Here is a 15,418-nt window from a genome sequence, read left to right on the forward strand (position 1 = left end):
ATGCTTTTCTGTGCACATTTTCATATAGTTGAGATCAGATGTATACACTATTTTGCCTCTTACTTGCACTTAAGATGCTCTATGCATTCACTATTTTTGTAATTTTTTCAACGTCAAAATAATATCCTACTGTAGTTATATTCCAATATGGTTAACCACTTCCTTATTGTTGGCCATAGTGTTCTACTGTAATAAATAATGCTGTCATAAACATTTGTGCATAAATCATTATACCTTTTCTCCTTAGGACTATTTCCCGGAAATGACATTACAAGATTAAAGAATCAATACATCTTGAAGGCTCAGGACATTTTTAAGGGTATTTTGACACAAACATTTGGTAGAGTGTCTGTGTCAAAATACCCTTCTACCAGCTGTGTATGGGAATGTTCCAACTCGTGCCATCATTATCAGCATTGAATATTTTTAAAGTATTTTTCATGTTTTATTTATTTATTTTGAGAGAGAGAGAGAGAGAGAGAGAGAGAGCGAGCCAGAGCACAAGCAGGGAAGGGGCAGACAGAGGGAGAGAGAGAATCCCAAGCAGGCTCTGCACTGTCAGCACAGAGCCCAATGCAGGGCTTGAACCCACAAACCGTTGAGATCATGACCTGAGGCGAAATCAAGAGTCAGATGCTTAACCGACTGAGCCACCCAGGCACCCCGCATATTTCTTGAAAGAAAAAAAATCCTTGCTAATTTAATATTAAAACATTACCTTACTGTAATTTCATTCACATTTCTGATTACCAGTTACAATATATTTACTCTTTTGTTTTTCCTCTTCTGTCAACAATGTGTTCATGACCTCTGCCTATTTTTTTCCGTTTTTCATTCGCATTAATGAAATTTTGTTTTGCCAAGTCTCCACTGAAGCATTAATCAGACACTCACTAGAGGTCATTTTATTGAATTGACTTAAATATTTTATTTAAAGAAATATTCTGAAGACTATATAGTTTATTGGTAGGAAAAATAGAAATCATACGTGTTTAAAGATCATTTTGTACTGACATTATGCGAAATCGACTTCTCCAAGTAACATTATTAGTTTCGCAGTGATACTAGTGGAATGCATGCTGCAGAAACATGGTTTTACCTTCAAATCTGAGCACATTACCCTTACGTCAGAAAAGAAAAAGGGATAATAAAAAACGCCACTTGCATTAGTTCAAAGTTTAGTAGACCACATCTGATTTGTTGAAGAGTGAGTTCTTTTATTTACCTCTTCAAGGAAGTGCTTATTTTTTTCACTTCTTTCTGTGCGTCTTTATCCTATAAAGAAAATACAAATACACAATGAAATTTCACACATTTATCCTGCTCCTCTAGCTACTTTGAAACAATCTTCGGTTGAGCGAGGGGATACTTTGTGCGGGACCATTACAAGGAAACTACAGATTTCTGAGATCCAGGCATGATTCAGATCTCCGAGACCACGTGTAGTGCAGAGAGCTACTCCCAGGCTGTTCCCCCGCCAGGTCTGGAGGGGTGGGATACCGGAAGAAGAGATCCTTCGGTGTAAGCTGACATATTGGCCCTCGCCACGGTGTTAATGGTAACATTGGTTTTTTTTTTTCTTCAGCTGTATGATGTGGAAGAAGTCCTAGCCTCAGCAGCAGGATTGGAAGAAATTGGAGATTCCACTGCAAGATCCAGGCTAGCTATACATTTCATCACTGACGTCATCAAGTAGTTTATATTAAAGGTGAAAAACCATATAATATGTTTTCTACATGGTCTAATATATTCCACTTGTTATTTCTTTAAAACAAGAGTGGAGGTTAGAAACAGTGGCAATAAATTTAGATGGCAGGGTACTCCTATGCACTTTTGCATTTAACATTTATTGAGTACCTAATTAGAAAGAATTTAAAGGATGTAACAAATTAAAACAAATAGATGAGAACAAATGAACAACATAATATTTGGAAGTGGCTGTTAGATTAAACAAACAAACAAACAAACAAACAAACCTGGAAGTTCTTCAATAGTTTTAATCATAACGTAGTGTCTAGTCGATCAGATGTCTACCTACTAGCAAATCAGTATTTTTTCAAGGTTGTGAGAAACTATGATTAATGAATTTAGGGGATTAATGCATTATTTAAAATAACGTATAAAAATACGTTTATCTTGGTAATTCATGTTTATCTTGGTAACCCTGGGGATAGTTCAGTGCCTGGCACCGATAAGTCCCTCAATGGGATACCTATTAGCAGTAACATTTCCCATTAATCGATGTTTAGGGATCAATTTCTTGCAGAATAATGACATAAGCAAGAGAATCATTTCAACTAGATGCCTAAAGGAAAGAACGTGCAGAAACCAGAAGGAAAGATTTAAAATTAAGATCACAGCTTGGCAATATGTGTCCTCGCGCACCCCCACTCCCCCACCCCAATTCAACTGGCAGCGAATTCGCTCACTGCACACCCACAGCCACACCCGCACACACAACACCCCTCCCGTTGTACCTTGTTCCCGGGGCTTCCATCCAAGCATTTTATCTATTTATTTGTTATGTGCAGGTTTTTTAGCCCAAAACGCCAGCTAACGCCACTACCCCCAAACACGCTTTCCTCTGTTTTTGCCCCAAATGTCTGCCCTTCCCACCATCAACCCTCATTGGGTACTCCCCCCAATACCACCCTCCTTGAGTCAACCTCCCACTTTTCCTCTTTTTCTCACACATGTCTACAGAGCTCCCTGGCACTCCTGTTAGGGGACTTGTTTTGAAGTCATTTTTGTATAACCAGCAATGCATTTACTGAGAATATATTTTGGGGGAAGAGGATAATTGTCCTCTGCCATTTCTTATAGCTGTTAATCTCCTGGTCACTCTCCTTTTACATTTGTTTTTTATGACTTTGGCACCTGGGTCACTCTCCACGCCAAGGCCTGCCATCACTGTTGGAGACATCCTAGTTCCCATGGACCGTGGACCCCACCTTCCTGGAGTTAGCCTCCTCACCTCCGATGCCCTCCCCCATCACCCCGGTGAGTGGACCCTGGGCTTTGTCATGACCTACAACTGCCCTACCTCTGAAACAGGCGTCCTGCCCTCTGAACACAACTGCCCGTCTTTTCGTGTCATTTATCCAATTACTCTCAATTACAATAATTTTTCAACTTCCACAGATTTATTAAGAGATTTTCTTTCCCTCTTGTTCTCTGCCAGCTTTCTCCTGCTTTGACTTATTTTTTTGTTTGTTTGTTTTGCCTTGACTTGTTTTCTACCCACTTTAGACTCTATATCCAGCGACCTTTGAACTAAAAGACAAAAGCCCTTTCCCCCTCTGTGGCACCTGCCCTGGGTCTCTACAAACCCCCAAGTCCACAAATCCATCAACTTTTCTATTGTGTTGGCAACAAAAAAAGAGAACCCTGATGCGCTCTGGATGCCTTTCTGACCTCCTCAGGGCCTCCCTTATTCTACCAATTATCTCCTCGCTCCTTGGTCGTTCTTGAATCCTTCCTTCTTTGCGGACCTTCTCGTCATTTAAATATGCTCCCCTATTTCCCATCTAAAAAAACACAACGATTTCTCACCTCTGGCACCACTTCTCCTCTCTTCCCCATCAAATTGTTGGAAGTGCATCTACCAGCACCGACCGCGTTGTCTCAGTGCTCTGCACGGTCTCTGCGGCTATCGTTCCACTGACAACAGTCTGGGTTAAGATCACCAGTGACACAGACATCATTGAACTCAGCTCATTCCAGTCCTGACTTCTCCAGGGTTTCTGACAGAGGTGACCACTTCCACCATCCTTTGGCTTCTGAGGCCCTGTCTCGTGGGGTCACTTCTGCTGGTCTCCCTTGTAGCTTCCTTTTCCTCCTCCCCTTCCATTATGCTGTTTCTCAAAGCTGATCCTCTGCCTGCTGCCTTTCAAACACTACATAACTTTACTGGGTGACCTCTGCCACCTTGTGGCTTCAGACGTCATTTATGTGGCAAATATAAAATCAGTTTATGGATTTGAAAATCTCACAAACTCAGAATGTCTATACCTGAGCTCACCTTCTCTACCAAATCTGGCTCTCCAATGCTCCCCGGGTCCTTAAAGGGTACCTCCATCTACCCTGGTCCGTTTCTAAAGCCAGGAACCCCAATCTCATTCTTGAGTCCTCCAACTTCTAGATATTCAATTTGTAAGTCTTGTAGAGAACACCAGCCACGAATCCGTTAAGTCTGTGTATCTCCGTTCACTGCTCACTGCCGTCATCTTAGTCGGCATCAGCGGCTCAGGTCTGTGCTACTTGCTGTAGTTAATCAAATGCTACTCCTTCTTCTAGTTTTGCTTCCCTCCAAGCCAAGTCAGTCCCCACAGGGTAGCCAGTTGTGCCCGCCCCAAAATCTCATTTGTCACTTGTTGCTTAAGACCCTGTAATGGTTTTTCCCTGCCTTTAAGAAAAAGACACAAGGCTCTCATCTCTTCTTTCCCTCTCGTGCCCAACATTTCAGCCATATTGTTATTTGATTCGACGCTTTTAGGCCTATTTTTCCATTCCAAGCCTTTGTCTGTTTTTAGTGTTTCATAAAATAGGGCATGTCTGCCACCTGCATCAGTATCACCTGAGATCATGTGAATTACTTGCAAAGTGTGTGTTTAATTGTCCAGGTCTCCATTCGCCCTTGCCATGTAGATAACATATTTCAACACTAATATCATCATTAGAACACACTATTTTGTGTTCTACATTTTTTTTCAGTTACATTAAAAGTTGTTTTCTGATTGAACAAAGTTTTTGGAAATATGTTGAGAGCTGCAAAAAGAATAGAAGCTGATCAGCTTTCGACAGTGATGTAATAAAGGAAAAATGGCCCCATTACTCAGCATAACATTTCATTATTTTTTTAAAGACAAATACCAATGCGTTAGATTTTTTACCAACAGCTTTTATTAATCTACTGAGGAGAAGTTATCTTATTGCCTATTACAGCTTACAAATTCTGCATTCAACATTTCCAAGAATGCATCACGGTACATCTTTCTACTACGTTTATTTTCAGTGATATGTCATTTGCCAAAAATCTAAATTATAGACTGAATTGTGTTCTAAAGGGTTCTTGATGGTTTCGTTTTCCAATATGAGTTTTCTTATATAAATTGTAGATAAAGGCATTTCTACTTTGACTTGAAGCCTGGGAGACTTCCCGGTGTGAGCATTTTAAGGCTGACTAAGGTATATGTGATCACAGAAGTCTTTCCTTCCATCATGATACTGAGAGTGTCCTATACAGTGACAATCCTCTCATGTCCTGTAACGTTGCTCTACGAGGAAAGGGGTTCTCATGTTCATTTCATTGAATTGCTTCTCTAACATGAATCATCTAGTATTTCCCAAATGGCTTCCTCCTCCTGGTAAAGACTTGCTCCCTTCCTGCTTGGTTTGCTCAGTGTTCTGTGCATTTGAAGCCTTGAGCTTTGGCTGAAGGTGACAGAGTTTCTCCCCTGTGGGAACTCTTGTGTCTATAAAGGTTAAAGCTGAGGCTGAAGGTTCTTCTCCATTCATTACATTTATAGGGTTTCGCTCCGGCGTGTATCCTCATGATGGCTAAGGTTAGAACATCAGCTAAGGGCTTTACCACATAGATGACATTCGTGTAGTTTCTCTGCCGTGTGAATTCACTCAGGCTGTTTCAAGGATGAGTCGTTACTGGAGGCATTTCTGCTCTTATTATAGGCAAAGGGTTTTCCTCCTGTGTGAATTCTCTGCTGTGAACAGAAGTTAGCTCTCGGGCTGAAGTGTGTGCCACGTTCGTTACATCGGTAGGGTTTCTTTCCAGTTAACACATGCTGAATCAGTTGAGCTGTGGGTATTTCCCCATTCTCAAAGAGCTCCTCTCCAGTGTGAAATCTCTGCTACTAACGGGGACAGGAGAGGACGTGAAAGGCGTGCCTGCATCCACTCGTCTCTTCATTTTTCTTTTTTTTTTTTTTCTTTTTTTTTTTTTTAAATTTTTTTTTTCAACGTTTTTTATTTATTTTTGGGACAGAGAGAGACAGAGCATGAACGGGGGAGGGGCAGAGAGAGAGGGAGACACAGAATCAGAAACAGGCTCCAGGCTCCGAGCCATCAGCCCAGAGCCTGACGCGGGGCTCGAACTCACGGACCGCGAGATCGTGACCTGGCTGAAGTCGGACGCTTAACCGACTGCGCCACCCAGGCGCCCCTCGTCTCTTCATTTTTCTACATACGAATTCTATGCTGATCCTTCAACGATGGTCTCCAAATAAAGTCTCTGCTGCATTGGTTACACTCACATGGTGTGATACTCTCCTCCGTGTAAGCATTTTTCTTCATAGCACGTCAACTGCACAGGCATCTGATCAACTCTGAGGGCTTCACTATGTTTCAAGCACTCGATATATTGTCCACATTTGCTCAAATGTCATCTTCTAAGGACTCAGGTTATGGTTTTGAATTCAGGGTATTCCTTCCTTCTCCAGATTCACACTATCCAAACCTTTCTGCTGAAGCAGCACACTTTCTCTCCATTGAGAACACTGCAGTTTCAAATTCCGGGGATACAAAGCTGCTCACATGCATGAATCTAGGCCCTGGAGCCCAAGGGCTGACACTCTCAATACCAAGTGCAGTGTGACGAGCTTAGGGCTCCCTGGAAGGGACATAAGACGTGTCACAAGTAACTATCATGCCAGGAAGAGGTTACAAGTGCCACAAGAAAGAGGCACATGAGGGAAAATACATCAATACTCTCCACCAAAGGCTTTGGATAAGTAAGAGAGAGACTTACTTATATTAAATGGTTACACTCCTGGCATGTGCGTGATGATTATCAAACATCAACCTGACTAGACTGAGGGCTGGGTAAGAATGACTGATCCCAGACTGATGCCGTGTCACCAGATATTTTAAGAATATTATTAAAGGAGGTCTAAGAGCGACGCCTGGATAGCTCAGTTGGTTAAGCATCCAACTCCTGATTTGGGCTCAGGTCATGATCTCACAGTTGTGAGATTGAGCCCCATGTAGGGCTCTGCAAGAACATGGAGCTTGCTTGGGATTCTCTCTTTCTCTCTCTCTCAAAATAAATAAAATAAACATCAAAAAAAAGAGGTCTAAGAAACTTCTTTAAGGTGCTTTTAAGATCAACCTAAGAAATATAAGCAAGGCCATTATATATCAAGAAAGCTTAACAAGTAATATATTTTGGACTGCCAATAAAAGGTTAGAACCCAAAGAGTGGAAATAGGGGGTTGTAAACAGAGTAACAGTCCCCGCCTGCAACTCATGAAAATGTCTCTTCAGAGAGTAGGAAAAGTGTGTCCCTTCTTTAGTGGCCTTATTCATTTCCTTTTTAAAAAATATTTATTTTTTTATGTTTTATTTTTTATATTTGAGAGAGAGACAGAGAGACAGAGAGCAAGTAGGGGAGGGGCAGAGAGACAGAGGCAGAATCTAAAGCAGGCTCCAGGCTCTGAGCCGTCAGCACAGACCCTGACGCAGGGCTCAAACTCATGAACCGTGAGATCATGACCTGAGCCGAAGTTGGACGCTTAACCGACTGAATCACCCAAGAGCTCCCCAAAATATTTATTTTTGAGAGAGAGAGAGAGCTCAAGCAGGGGAGGGACAGAGAGAGAGGGAGACAGGATCCAAAGCGGGCTCCACACTGATAGCAGAGAGCCCGATGTGGGGCTTGAACCCATGAACTGTGAGATCATGACCTAAGCCAAAGTTGGACGCTTAACCAGCTGAGCCATCCAGGCACCCCTAATTTCTTTTAAAATGTACCAGGAAGAATGAATTCTCCAGGCCCAGAAAATAAGTTCAAACCAGAAATAAACAGGCAAATAAGAATTTCTAACAAATGAGACCGTGGGCAATATTGCTGGGTTTCAGTAACTGACCCTACTCATACTCTGAGCTGTAGCATTCCCTCAGCTGGAAGGCAGGCTGCACATCTGTGGACTAATTATAGCTTATAAACTTATCTGAGAAACCAATGTCTTAATTAAAAAAAAAATCAAATATGAGGGATGCCTGGGTGGCTCAGTCGGTTGAGCCTCTGACTTCGGCTCAGGTCATGATCTGTGGTCTGTGGGTTTGATCCCCGCGTCGGGCTCTGTGCTGACAGCTCAGACCCTGGAGCCTGCTTTGGATTCTGTGTCTCCCTCTCTCTGCCCCTCCCCCGCTCATGCTCTGTCTGTCTTTGTCTCTCAACAATAAATGTTAAAAAAAAAATCAAATATGAGGTCTTAATTAAGACAGAAAATTAAAAGCACGATTAGGATTTTATTACTAAGAGTGGTTACTAATGAGAGGGATGATTCTCCATTTATATAACAGGATGGAAATAACAGCCCAGGATTTTAAACAACAGGTTAACTTTAAAGCCAACTACACACAACTTGTTAGCCAGGAAGGCGTGTTCTTTACATTGAACACTCCCGGAGTCCTTCTCTTCCTGACACTGTTCCCGGTATAGTTTATTTCCTATCCTACAAGAGTTTGTCTTAGAAGGGCAATTAATGTCACTTCAAAATGTGACAACAATTTCAAAACAGTTTTTTTCTTTACCAAATTAGCACATCCCTCGCACATCCCTCTCCGTAAAACAAAAGATTACATAATGCTTCCTGCACCGAACTTTGGCAGCCTGCCCCAGGTCAGTAACTTGGATACTTTGTCCAGGCAAACAACTCCCAGGCTGCCAGAGTGGTCATGATTTCCTTCATCAAGCATTCTCACACTGCCTTCGACACAGGAATCCTTTTTCAGTTTAAAAGTGGAACGTTTCTGGGGCTCCTGGGTGGCTCAGTCGGTTGAGCGTCTGACTCCCATTTTCGGCTCAGGTCATGATCTCATGTTTTGTGGGTTCGAGCCCCACGTCGGGCTCTAAGCTGACAGCATAGAGCCTGCTTGGGTTTCTCTCTCTCCCTCTCTCTGTCTGCCCCTCCCCCATTTGTGCTGTCTCTGTCTCTCTCAAAATAAGTAAATAAACTTAAAAAAAAAATTTTTAAGTGGAACGTTTCTCAGGACCCGAGATGACCTTCCTAGAGTCAAGAAAAGGCCACGTGAATAATAAAATACTGTAGTTTCAAGTTCTGGGGATGTAAAGTTGCTCACATGCAGGAATCTGGGCCCTAGAGCCCAAGGGCTGACATTCCCAATGTCAAGTGCAGTGTGGTGAGCTCAGAGCTCCCTGGAAGGGGCAGAAGACATCACAAACGACTCCAATGTCAGGAAGAGGTTACAAGTGCCACGAGAAAGCAGGTATGTCAGGCAGGTTCACATGACAGAGGGAAAACTGATGGCTGGGTTGCCTTCACTGTTATTAGTGGCTCTGCTGGACATTTTGGAAATGAACAGACTTGTCAGCAAAATCACTAATGGGGTGGGTATATTTCAATCTGGAAAAACTTACAGAGATAGGGGGACTACAGATAACTCTCCTCAGTCTATTTTCTAATTGAAAAAAAATTGATATTCCTGACATTACATTTACTACTCGAAACAAAACAAAACAACAAAACAAAACAAAACCTCCTAGAAAATATAAATGGAAACGTCATTGGAAAAATAAGTAACGTAGGAAATACTTATTAATGCTATTTTGCTTATTACCTAAATATTTCCACAGTGCCCAGCTTTTTATTTTTATGCTATGAGTCTTCTGATTTTTCCTATCAGTACTTATGGGTGCTTATTACATGCCAGGCATGATAGTTGGCATTGGGAATAGAGGGGTGAATGAAACACACTTAGCTGTGACTTTCCTGGAAGAATCACACAAACAATTATACAACCACAAACCGTGCTAGATGATGTGAAGGAAAAGTACGAGGTACTTTCTTGCCTGGGAGTGGCAAGGAAGTCTTTCCTAAAGAAATGACATTTATGGTGAGGCCTGAAGGGTGAGTAGGAATAAAGCAGGGGAAGGGAGTGGAGGACTTGGGTGAGAGTGTTTCAGGAAGAGGCAAGAACAGGTCCCGAGGGTGTGAAGCAGGGAAAGGCATAGTGCAGAGGTGGGGGGAGTGGGCAACAGAGATCAGAGCCTTGAAGGACATGCTAAACATTTAGGACTTTATCCCCAAAGCAAAGGGTTTCAAGTAAGAAGTGACATATTGAGGTTTACTCAATCTGTTCCTTTGCTGCTACTGAGAGCCAAGAATGGCCTGGTGGAAGGAAGAAAGCCAAAGACCAGTGGGAGGTTCCCACGTCGTAGTTCCAGTGAACTCGGGTGGTTTCCTGCTTGGAGTGGTAGCAGTCGAGTGAGAGGGCAGTTGGCTAGCTCAAGGCATGCTTTAGAAGAGGAAGACTGAGACTTGGTGAGTGGGTGGATGTCTGTGTCGGGGGCTGAGGGAGATGATTCCCAACTGATGGACAGATGTGTCATTTACTAGAGAGGAAGTTGGAAAAGACCAGATCCAAAGGCCCAATGACGAGTTGAGTTTGAGATGTCTGCGAAACATCTCGGTACAGATGTCAAGTAGGAAGTTGGATACTCAGGTCTTAGGGCTCAGAAGGGAGGTCTAGAGATACGAATTTGAGGACTCCTGGCAGGTAGATAGCATCCGAAGCCATGGACCATAGGTTTGTGGGGCAGGAAGGAGGAGAGAGGAGAGGAAAAGAGAGGAGGGAAGGAGAGCGGAGGGGAGGCGAGGAGAGGGGAGACTTAGGGACCAAGGACCAAACCCTGGGGGGGGGGAGTCATTGATATTTAGCCCTTGTGTGACACCTCTGGATATCGTGCACAACTATTTGCACGTCAAACCAGGTATTATGCCTTACTATCATACTGTACGCTAATCTCAAATTCTAAAAAGAATGCACAGACCCTCAGTTTTAAATGACTGCATATAACCTGAAACATCATTCAGGACAGATGGAAAAGTTGGTAGGGTCCCCACCACCTCTATGGAGCAAGCAACCAGAGGGACAAAATCTGTTTTCTGCCCAAACAATTGCACAAAGTGTCTTCCGGAGAAGTGCCGCTCCTGAGCCTAGGCTGTTGTGCGCCTCGACCAAGTGAGGGATCGGAGTGAGAAGGACAATCAACCCCGCAGGAAAGCCCAAACGTAAGCCGTCCGAGACCTTGCGCGGGTGGTTGCCAGCAAGGCGCAGTGAGGCCTGAGCAGCCCTGTTTAAAGACGGAGGCATCCCTGAACCCTGAAGTTCCCGGCAGGTCTTATTACGCTCCCCCCTTTCTTCCTTGTTTCCCAGGACTGCGCTGAACACCCCTGCCCCTCCCCCTCCAGGCAAACAAATCTCCGCTTTTCCACCTCTGTGCCTTTGTTCACCGCCTGCGAGGCACTTCACTCTCACCTCCACCTTACGTACACTCTCAAAGTCCACCTCTGATGCTACCGGATCTCTTCCAGGTGAAAATAATTTCTCCCTTTCCACTATTTCCATCACCAGTTATTTGCCCCTCTCTGAGCACTTCAGCCTTTCCACCCTGGGCTACAGTTACTTGGGTATATGGCTTATATTCTCTCCCAGGGCTGTGAGCTGCTAGAGAGCTGTGGGCGTGTCTATATTTGAGGTTCACAACAACCATCGGAGCTGGTTTTGCTTCCGCAGAGAAGACAAGGGATGCTCCTTTCTGAGGCATTTCTTTCCACTGTGATTCAGAGGACGGTAATGTGCGGCGGTACGAGAAGGGAGCAGGAAAACACTGATCTACTTCCTTGTATTCCTACAATACCAATATACGGCTCACAGCAACACAGACTGGGCCATTAACTCTGAAATTCCTAAAACAGAGCACATCCAGAATCCTGAATTAGTGAATAAAAGGGCAAGAAGCAACGGGATAGTTTCTTCTTCGTTAGCAGTAGGCATTCAAAGACCAAGAAAATGTCAAGGCATCATTTTTAAGCTTCTTCACGGTAGAGGATAATCACACCCTACTGTGAGCAGAAGACTGAAGACGGCAGACCCCTGGACGGTCTTCTTGCGGTCTAATGCTTAACAAGCATCAGTATATTTTAACTGCTAGCCCATGATTTGTGTGTCCCTTAAAGAGACAGGGAGTCTGCTGGTGAAGGGTTACCCACAGCAATTCTAAAAACCTCACAGCACATGTTCAATCCCAGTGAAATCCCAAATGTTTTAGTATGGAAGAAAAATCCAGACGCACCTAAGCCAGCTGTTCCTATCTGGAGCTAGAAAAGTACTGGTGACAATAACAGCCTTCGCCGTCCCTGTTGGGACTTACCTCTTTGGTAACACAAGGGAGCAATACTGCCAAATTACAAAACTTCACAGCATCATCTGTTTGTTCAAGATCAATGTAACACTAGAAATGAAAAGTCGACAATGTGAAAGGGAATCCCATTTTCATGTAATGCATTCAAAGTGATCTTAAAACAAGTGGTCTTCCTTACCTTGGCCAAGAACAAGTAATTGGACTTAGAAAAACCAGGGTGTAGTTCTTCAACCTGATTTTAAGAGAGAACAGAAAAAAGAATAAATGGGGCAATATTATAACAACCAGTAAAGAATCGGATATTAACCAAGTTGTCTGAAAAATTTAGATTGGTTGTATTACATCTGACTGGTTTGATCAATTCAAGTATGGTGGAAATACAGCTTTTGAGATTATCCATTAAAATGAGATTATTATTGGGGCGCCTGGGTGACTCAGTCGGTTAAGCGTCCGACTTCGGCTCAGGTCATGATCTCACAGTTTGTGGGTTCGAGCCCCACGTCGGGCTCTGTGCTGACAGCTCAGAGCCTGGAGCCTGCTTCGGATTCTGTGTCTCCCTCTTTCTCTGCCCCTCCCACACTCATGTTCTCTCTCTGTCTCAGAAATAAATAAACATTAAAAAAATGAGATTATTATTATTATGCTCATAGAGCTTATGAAACAATGAGATCCTTTAAGATTTCAGGATTCCTTTGTATAACCTATCCTTTCTCTTTTTTTCTTTTCAAGGACAGAAACAATTGGCGATACATGCTCCCAAGACAAGTCCTATACAATTTAGTCTATTTAGAAGACGATTAGAGGATGATAGGTATCCCATGACAAACATCCTCCACCACGTTAGTATTTGATTTCTTATGATTTCAACACATCCCACGGGCTGAATAATATCTAAAGTCCATCGCGTCAAGTATTTTTGAAGAAAAGACAGACCTGGGAAACAACTAGTCCAAGTAGCAGACCTACTTACAAATTTTAATAAGTGGGTATTATGAAGGCACTTTACTAAACTCTTATGCACATCTACTAAACTTTTTTTTAATGTTTATTTGTTTTTGAGAGGGAGAGAGAGAGAGACAGAGAGAGAGAGTGTGAGCAGGGGAGGAGCAAGAGAGAGAGGGAGACGCAGAATCCAAAGCAGGCTCCAGGCTCTGAGCTGTCAGCACAGAGCCCAGTGCGGGGGTTTGAACTCACAAACCACAAGATCATGACCTGAGCTGAAGTCGGATGCTTCACCGACTGAGTCACCCAGGCACCCCACACATTACTAAACTTTTATGCATCAGTTCCCTTTCTCTATCTCTGGTGAATAAGAATTCTTGCAGGTGCCTGGCATTGTTACTAGAGAGCACTTCTTAGAACCTAAGTCAATCTTCGGTCAGTTGCTGCTGTATTAAGGGCCAATGCAAATAAGCTCCCAATCTGACCTTGGAACCCAACCAAGAGAGACGTAGAACCCAAGCGAAGGTTACTTTTTTTTTTTTTAATGTTTATAATTTTGAGAGAGAGAGAGAGAGAGCAGGGGGAGGGGCAGAGAGAGAGAGGGAGAGAGAGAATCGCAAGCAGACTCCGTGCTGTCAGTGCAAAGCCCAATGTAAGGCTTGAACCCACGAACTGTGAGATCACAACCTGAGCCGAAACCAAGAGTTGGATGCTTAACTTCCTCCAGGAGCCCCAAGAAGGTTACTTTAAAAAATGTACAAAGATATGCATGTTTTATAAGATACAAGTGATACGAACATTTCCAAAACTAAAAAGTGAGTGCTTCTTTGTTCTGACTTTATTTTCAATTTCAATCTCATCTCCCAGGGGTAACCACTATAAACAGTTTGACATGAATCTTACCAGACCCTTTATCAAGCATACACAAGTAAAAAAAAAAACTTCACTTTGGAAAAAAATGAATATGGGACCATTTCTGTATATTGGTCCAAAACTTTTTTTCCCACAACATATCACAGACACATTTCTGTGTTTGCATACACAGATCTACCTCGTTCCTAAGAGGTGTATTTCATATTACGCATATGCCGTAATTAAATTAAGCATTCTTTATGACACATTTAGACATTTTTTTACTGTTACCAATAATGATCAGTGAAATACTTTCTCCTGTATACTTGTGTACAAGTGTGATTATGTCTGTAGAAGAGATTCCTGGAAGTTGAACTGCTGAGTCAAAGGATACATGCATTTTAAAGATGGATACTATTGGGTGGATCTAAGACTTAGGGGGCTGAGGAGTTCACATCTTTGGTAAAGGGCATATACTCTACAAAACCCAAAAGGGAAGGCTCCTAGGATAAAGTGTCTTGGGCTGGAGAGTCAAACTGGGTGTTTATTCTTTAGGACCGAGTAGATGAACAGTGTGTGGATCTGGCCAAGAACTTGCTAGTGAAACAGCAAGGCTGCCAACAGATGGGAGGACACTGTCAAGTTCAATCCTAGCCAGAGCCTGGAAAAGCCTAGAGAGCCACCCATGGTATTGATGAGTTCTGGTTCTGCTGGTTCTCTCTTGTCCAATCATTTCCATCTCTACTCTTCAAGTCTACTAAGTGCATTTTTTAAGTCTCTCTAAAAGGAAGACTTTGATTAAACTTTGTTCAGTTGCACCTTCTTCTATGTCCAGTAGTTGCCCAGCTCTGTCCAAAACCTGTTCATAAAACCTGCTTCAACATATGAGAATAAGCAGCTTATTTCTTTTTTTAGTTAATTAATTATTTTTTAAATTTACATAAAAGTTAGGCTATAGCGCAACAATGATTTCAGGAGTAGATTCCTTAATGCCCCTTACCAATTTAGCCCATTTCCCCCTCCCACAACCCTCTGCTTGTTATCTATATTTAAGAGTCTCTTATGTTTTGTCCCCTCCCTGTTTTTATATTATTTTTGCTTCCCTTCCCTTATGTTCATCTGTTCTGTGTCTTAAAGTCCTCATATGAGTGAAGTCATATGATATTTGTCTTTCTCTGACTAATTTTGCTTAGCATAATACTCTCTAGTTCCATCCACATAGTTGCAAATGGAAAGATCATTCTTTTTTTTTTTTAGATCATTCTTTTTGATTGCCGAGTAATACTCCATTTTATATATATATATATATATATATATATATATATATATATATATATATATATACCACATCTTCTTTATCCATTCATCTGTCAATGGACATTTGGGCTCTTTCCATACTTTGGCTATTGTTGATAGTGCTGCTACATATATAGGGGTGCA

General features: G+C 42.5%; 1 protein-coding gene across 7 annotated transcripts in view; it reads right to left on the bottom strand.

The window, feature by feature from the left end:
- Positions 1-918: 918 nt before the first annotated feature.
- The window catches only part of RMDN2 (regulator of microtubule dynamics 2), a 76,847-nt gene continuing 62,347 nt past the window's right edge, over positions 919-15,418 (bottom strand). For 2 of the 7 annotated variants that reach the window (XM_042982144.1, XM_042982145.1), the window contains exons 9-11: positions 12,363-12,416; positions 12,194-12,274; positions 919-1,275 (exon numbers count right to left, since the gene is read on the bottom strand). In XM_042982144.1, coding sequence (XP_042838078.1) covers positions 1,222-1,275; positions 12,194-12,274; positions 12,363-12,416 — 189 coding nt within the window. In that variant the 3' untranslated portion in view covers positions 919-1,221. Of the gene's footprint in view, positions 1,276-6,146; positions 6,626-12,193; positions 12,275-12,362; positions 12,417-15,418 lie in introns of those variants that run through there. The other 5 variants (XM_007082409.3, XM_007082408.3, XM_042982146.1 and 2 more) reach the window with 4 other exon arrangements.

Source organism: Panthera tigris, chromosome A3 (genome assembly GCF_018350195.1).
Source record: "Panthera tigris isolate Pti1 chromosome A3, P.tigris_Pti1_mat1.1, whole genome shotgun sequence".
NCBI classification, from domain to species: domain Eukaryota; kingdom Metazoa; phylum Chordata; class Mammalia; order Carnivora; family Felidae; genus Panthera; species Panthera tigris.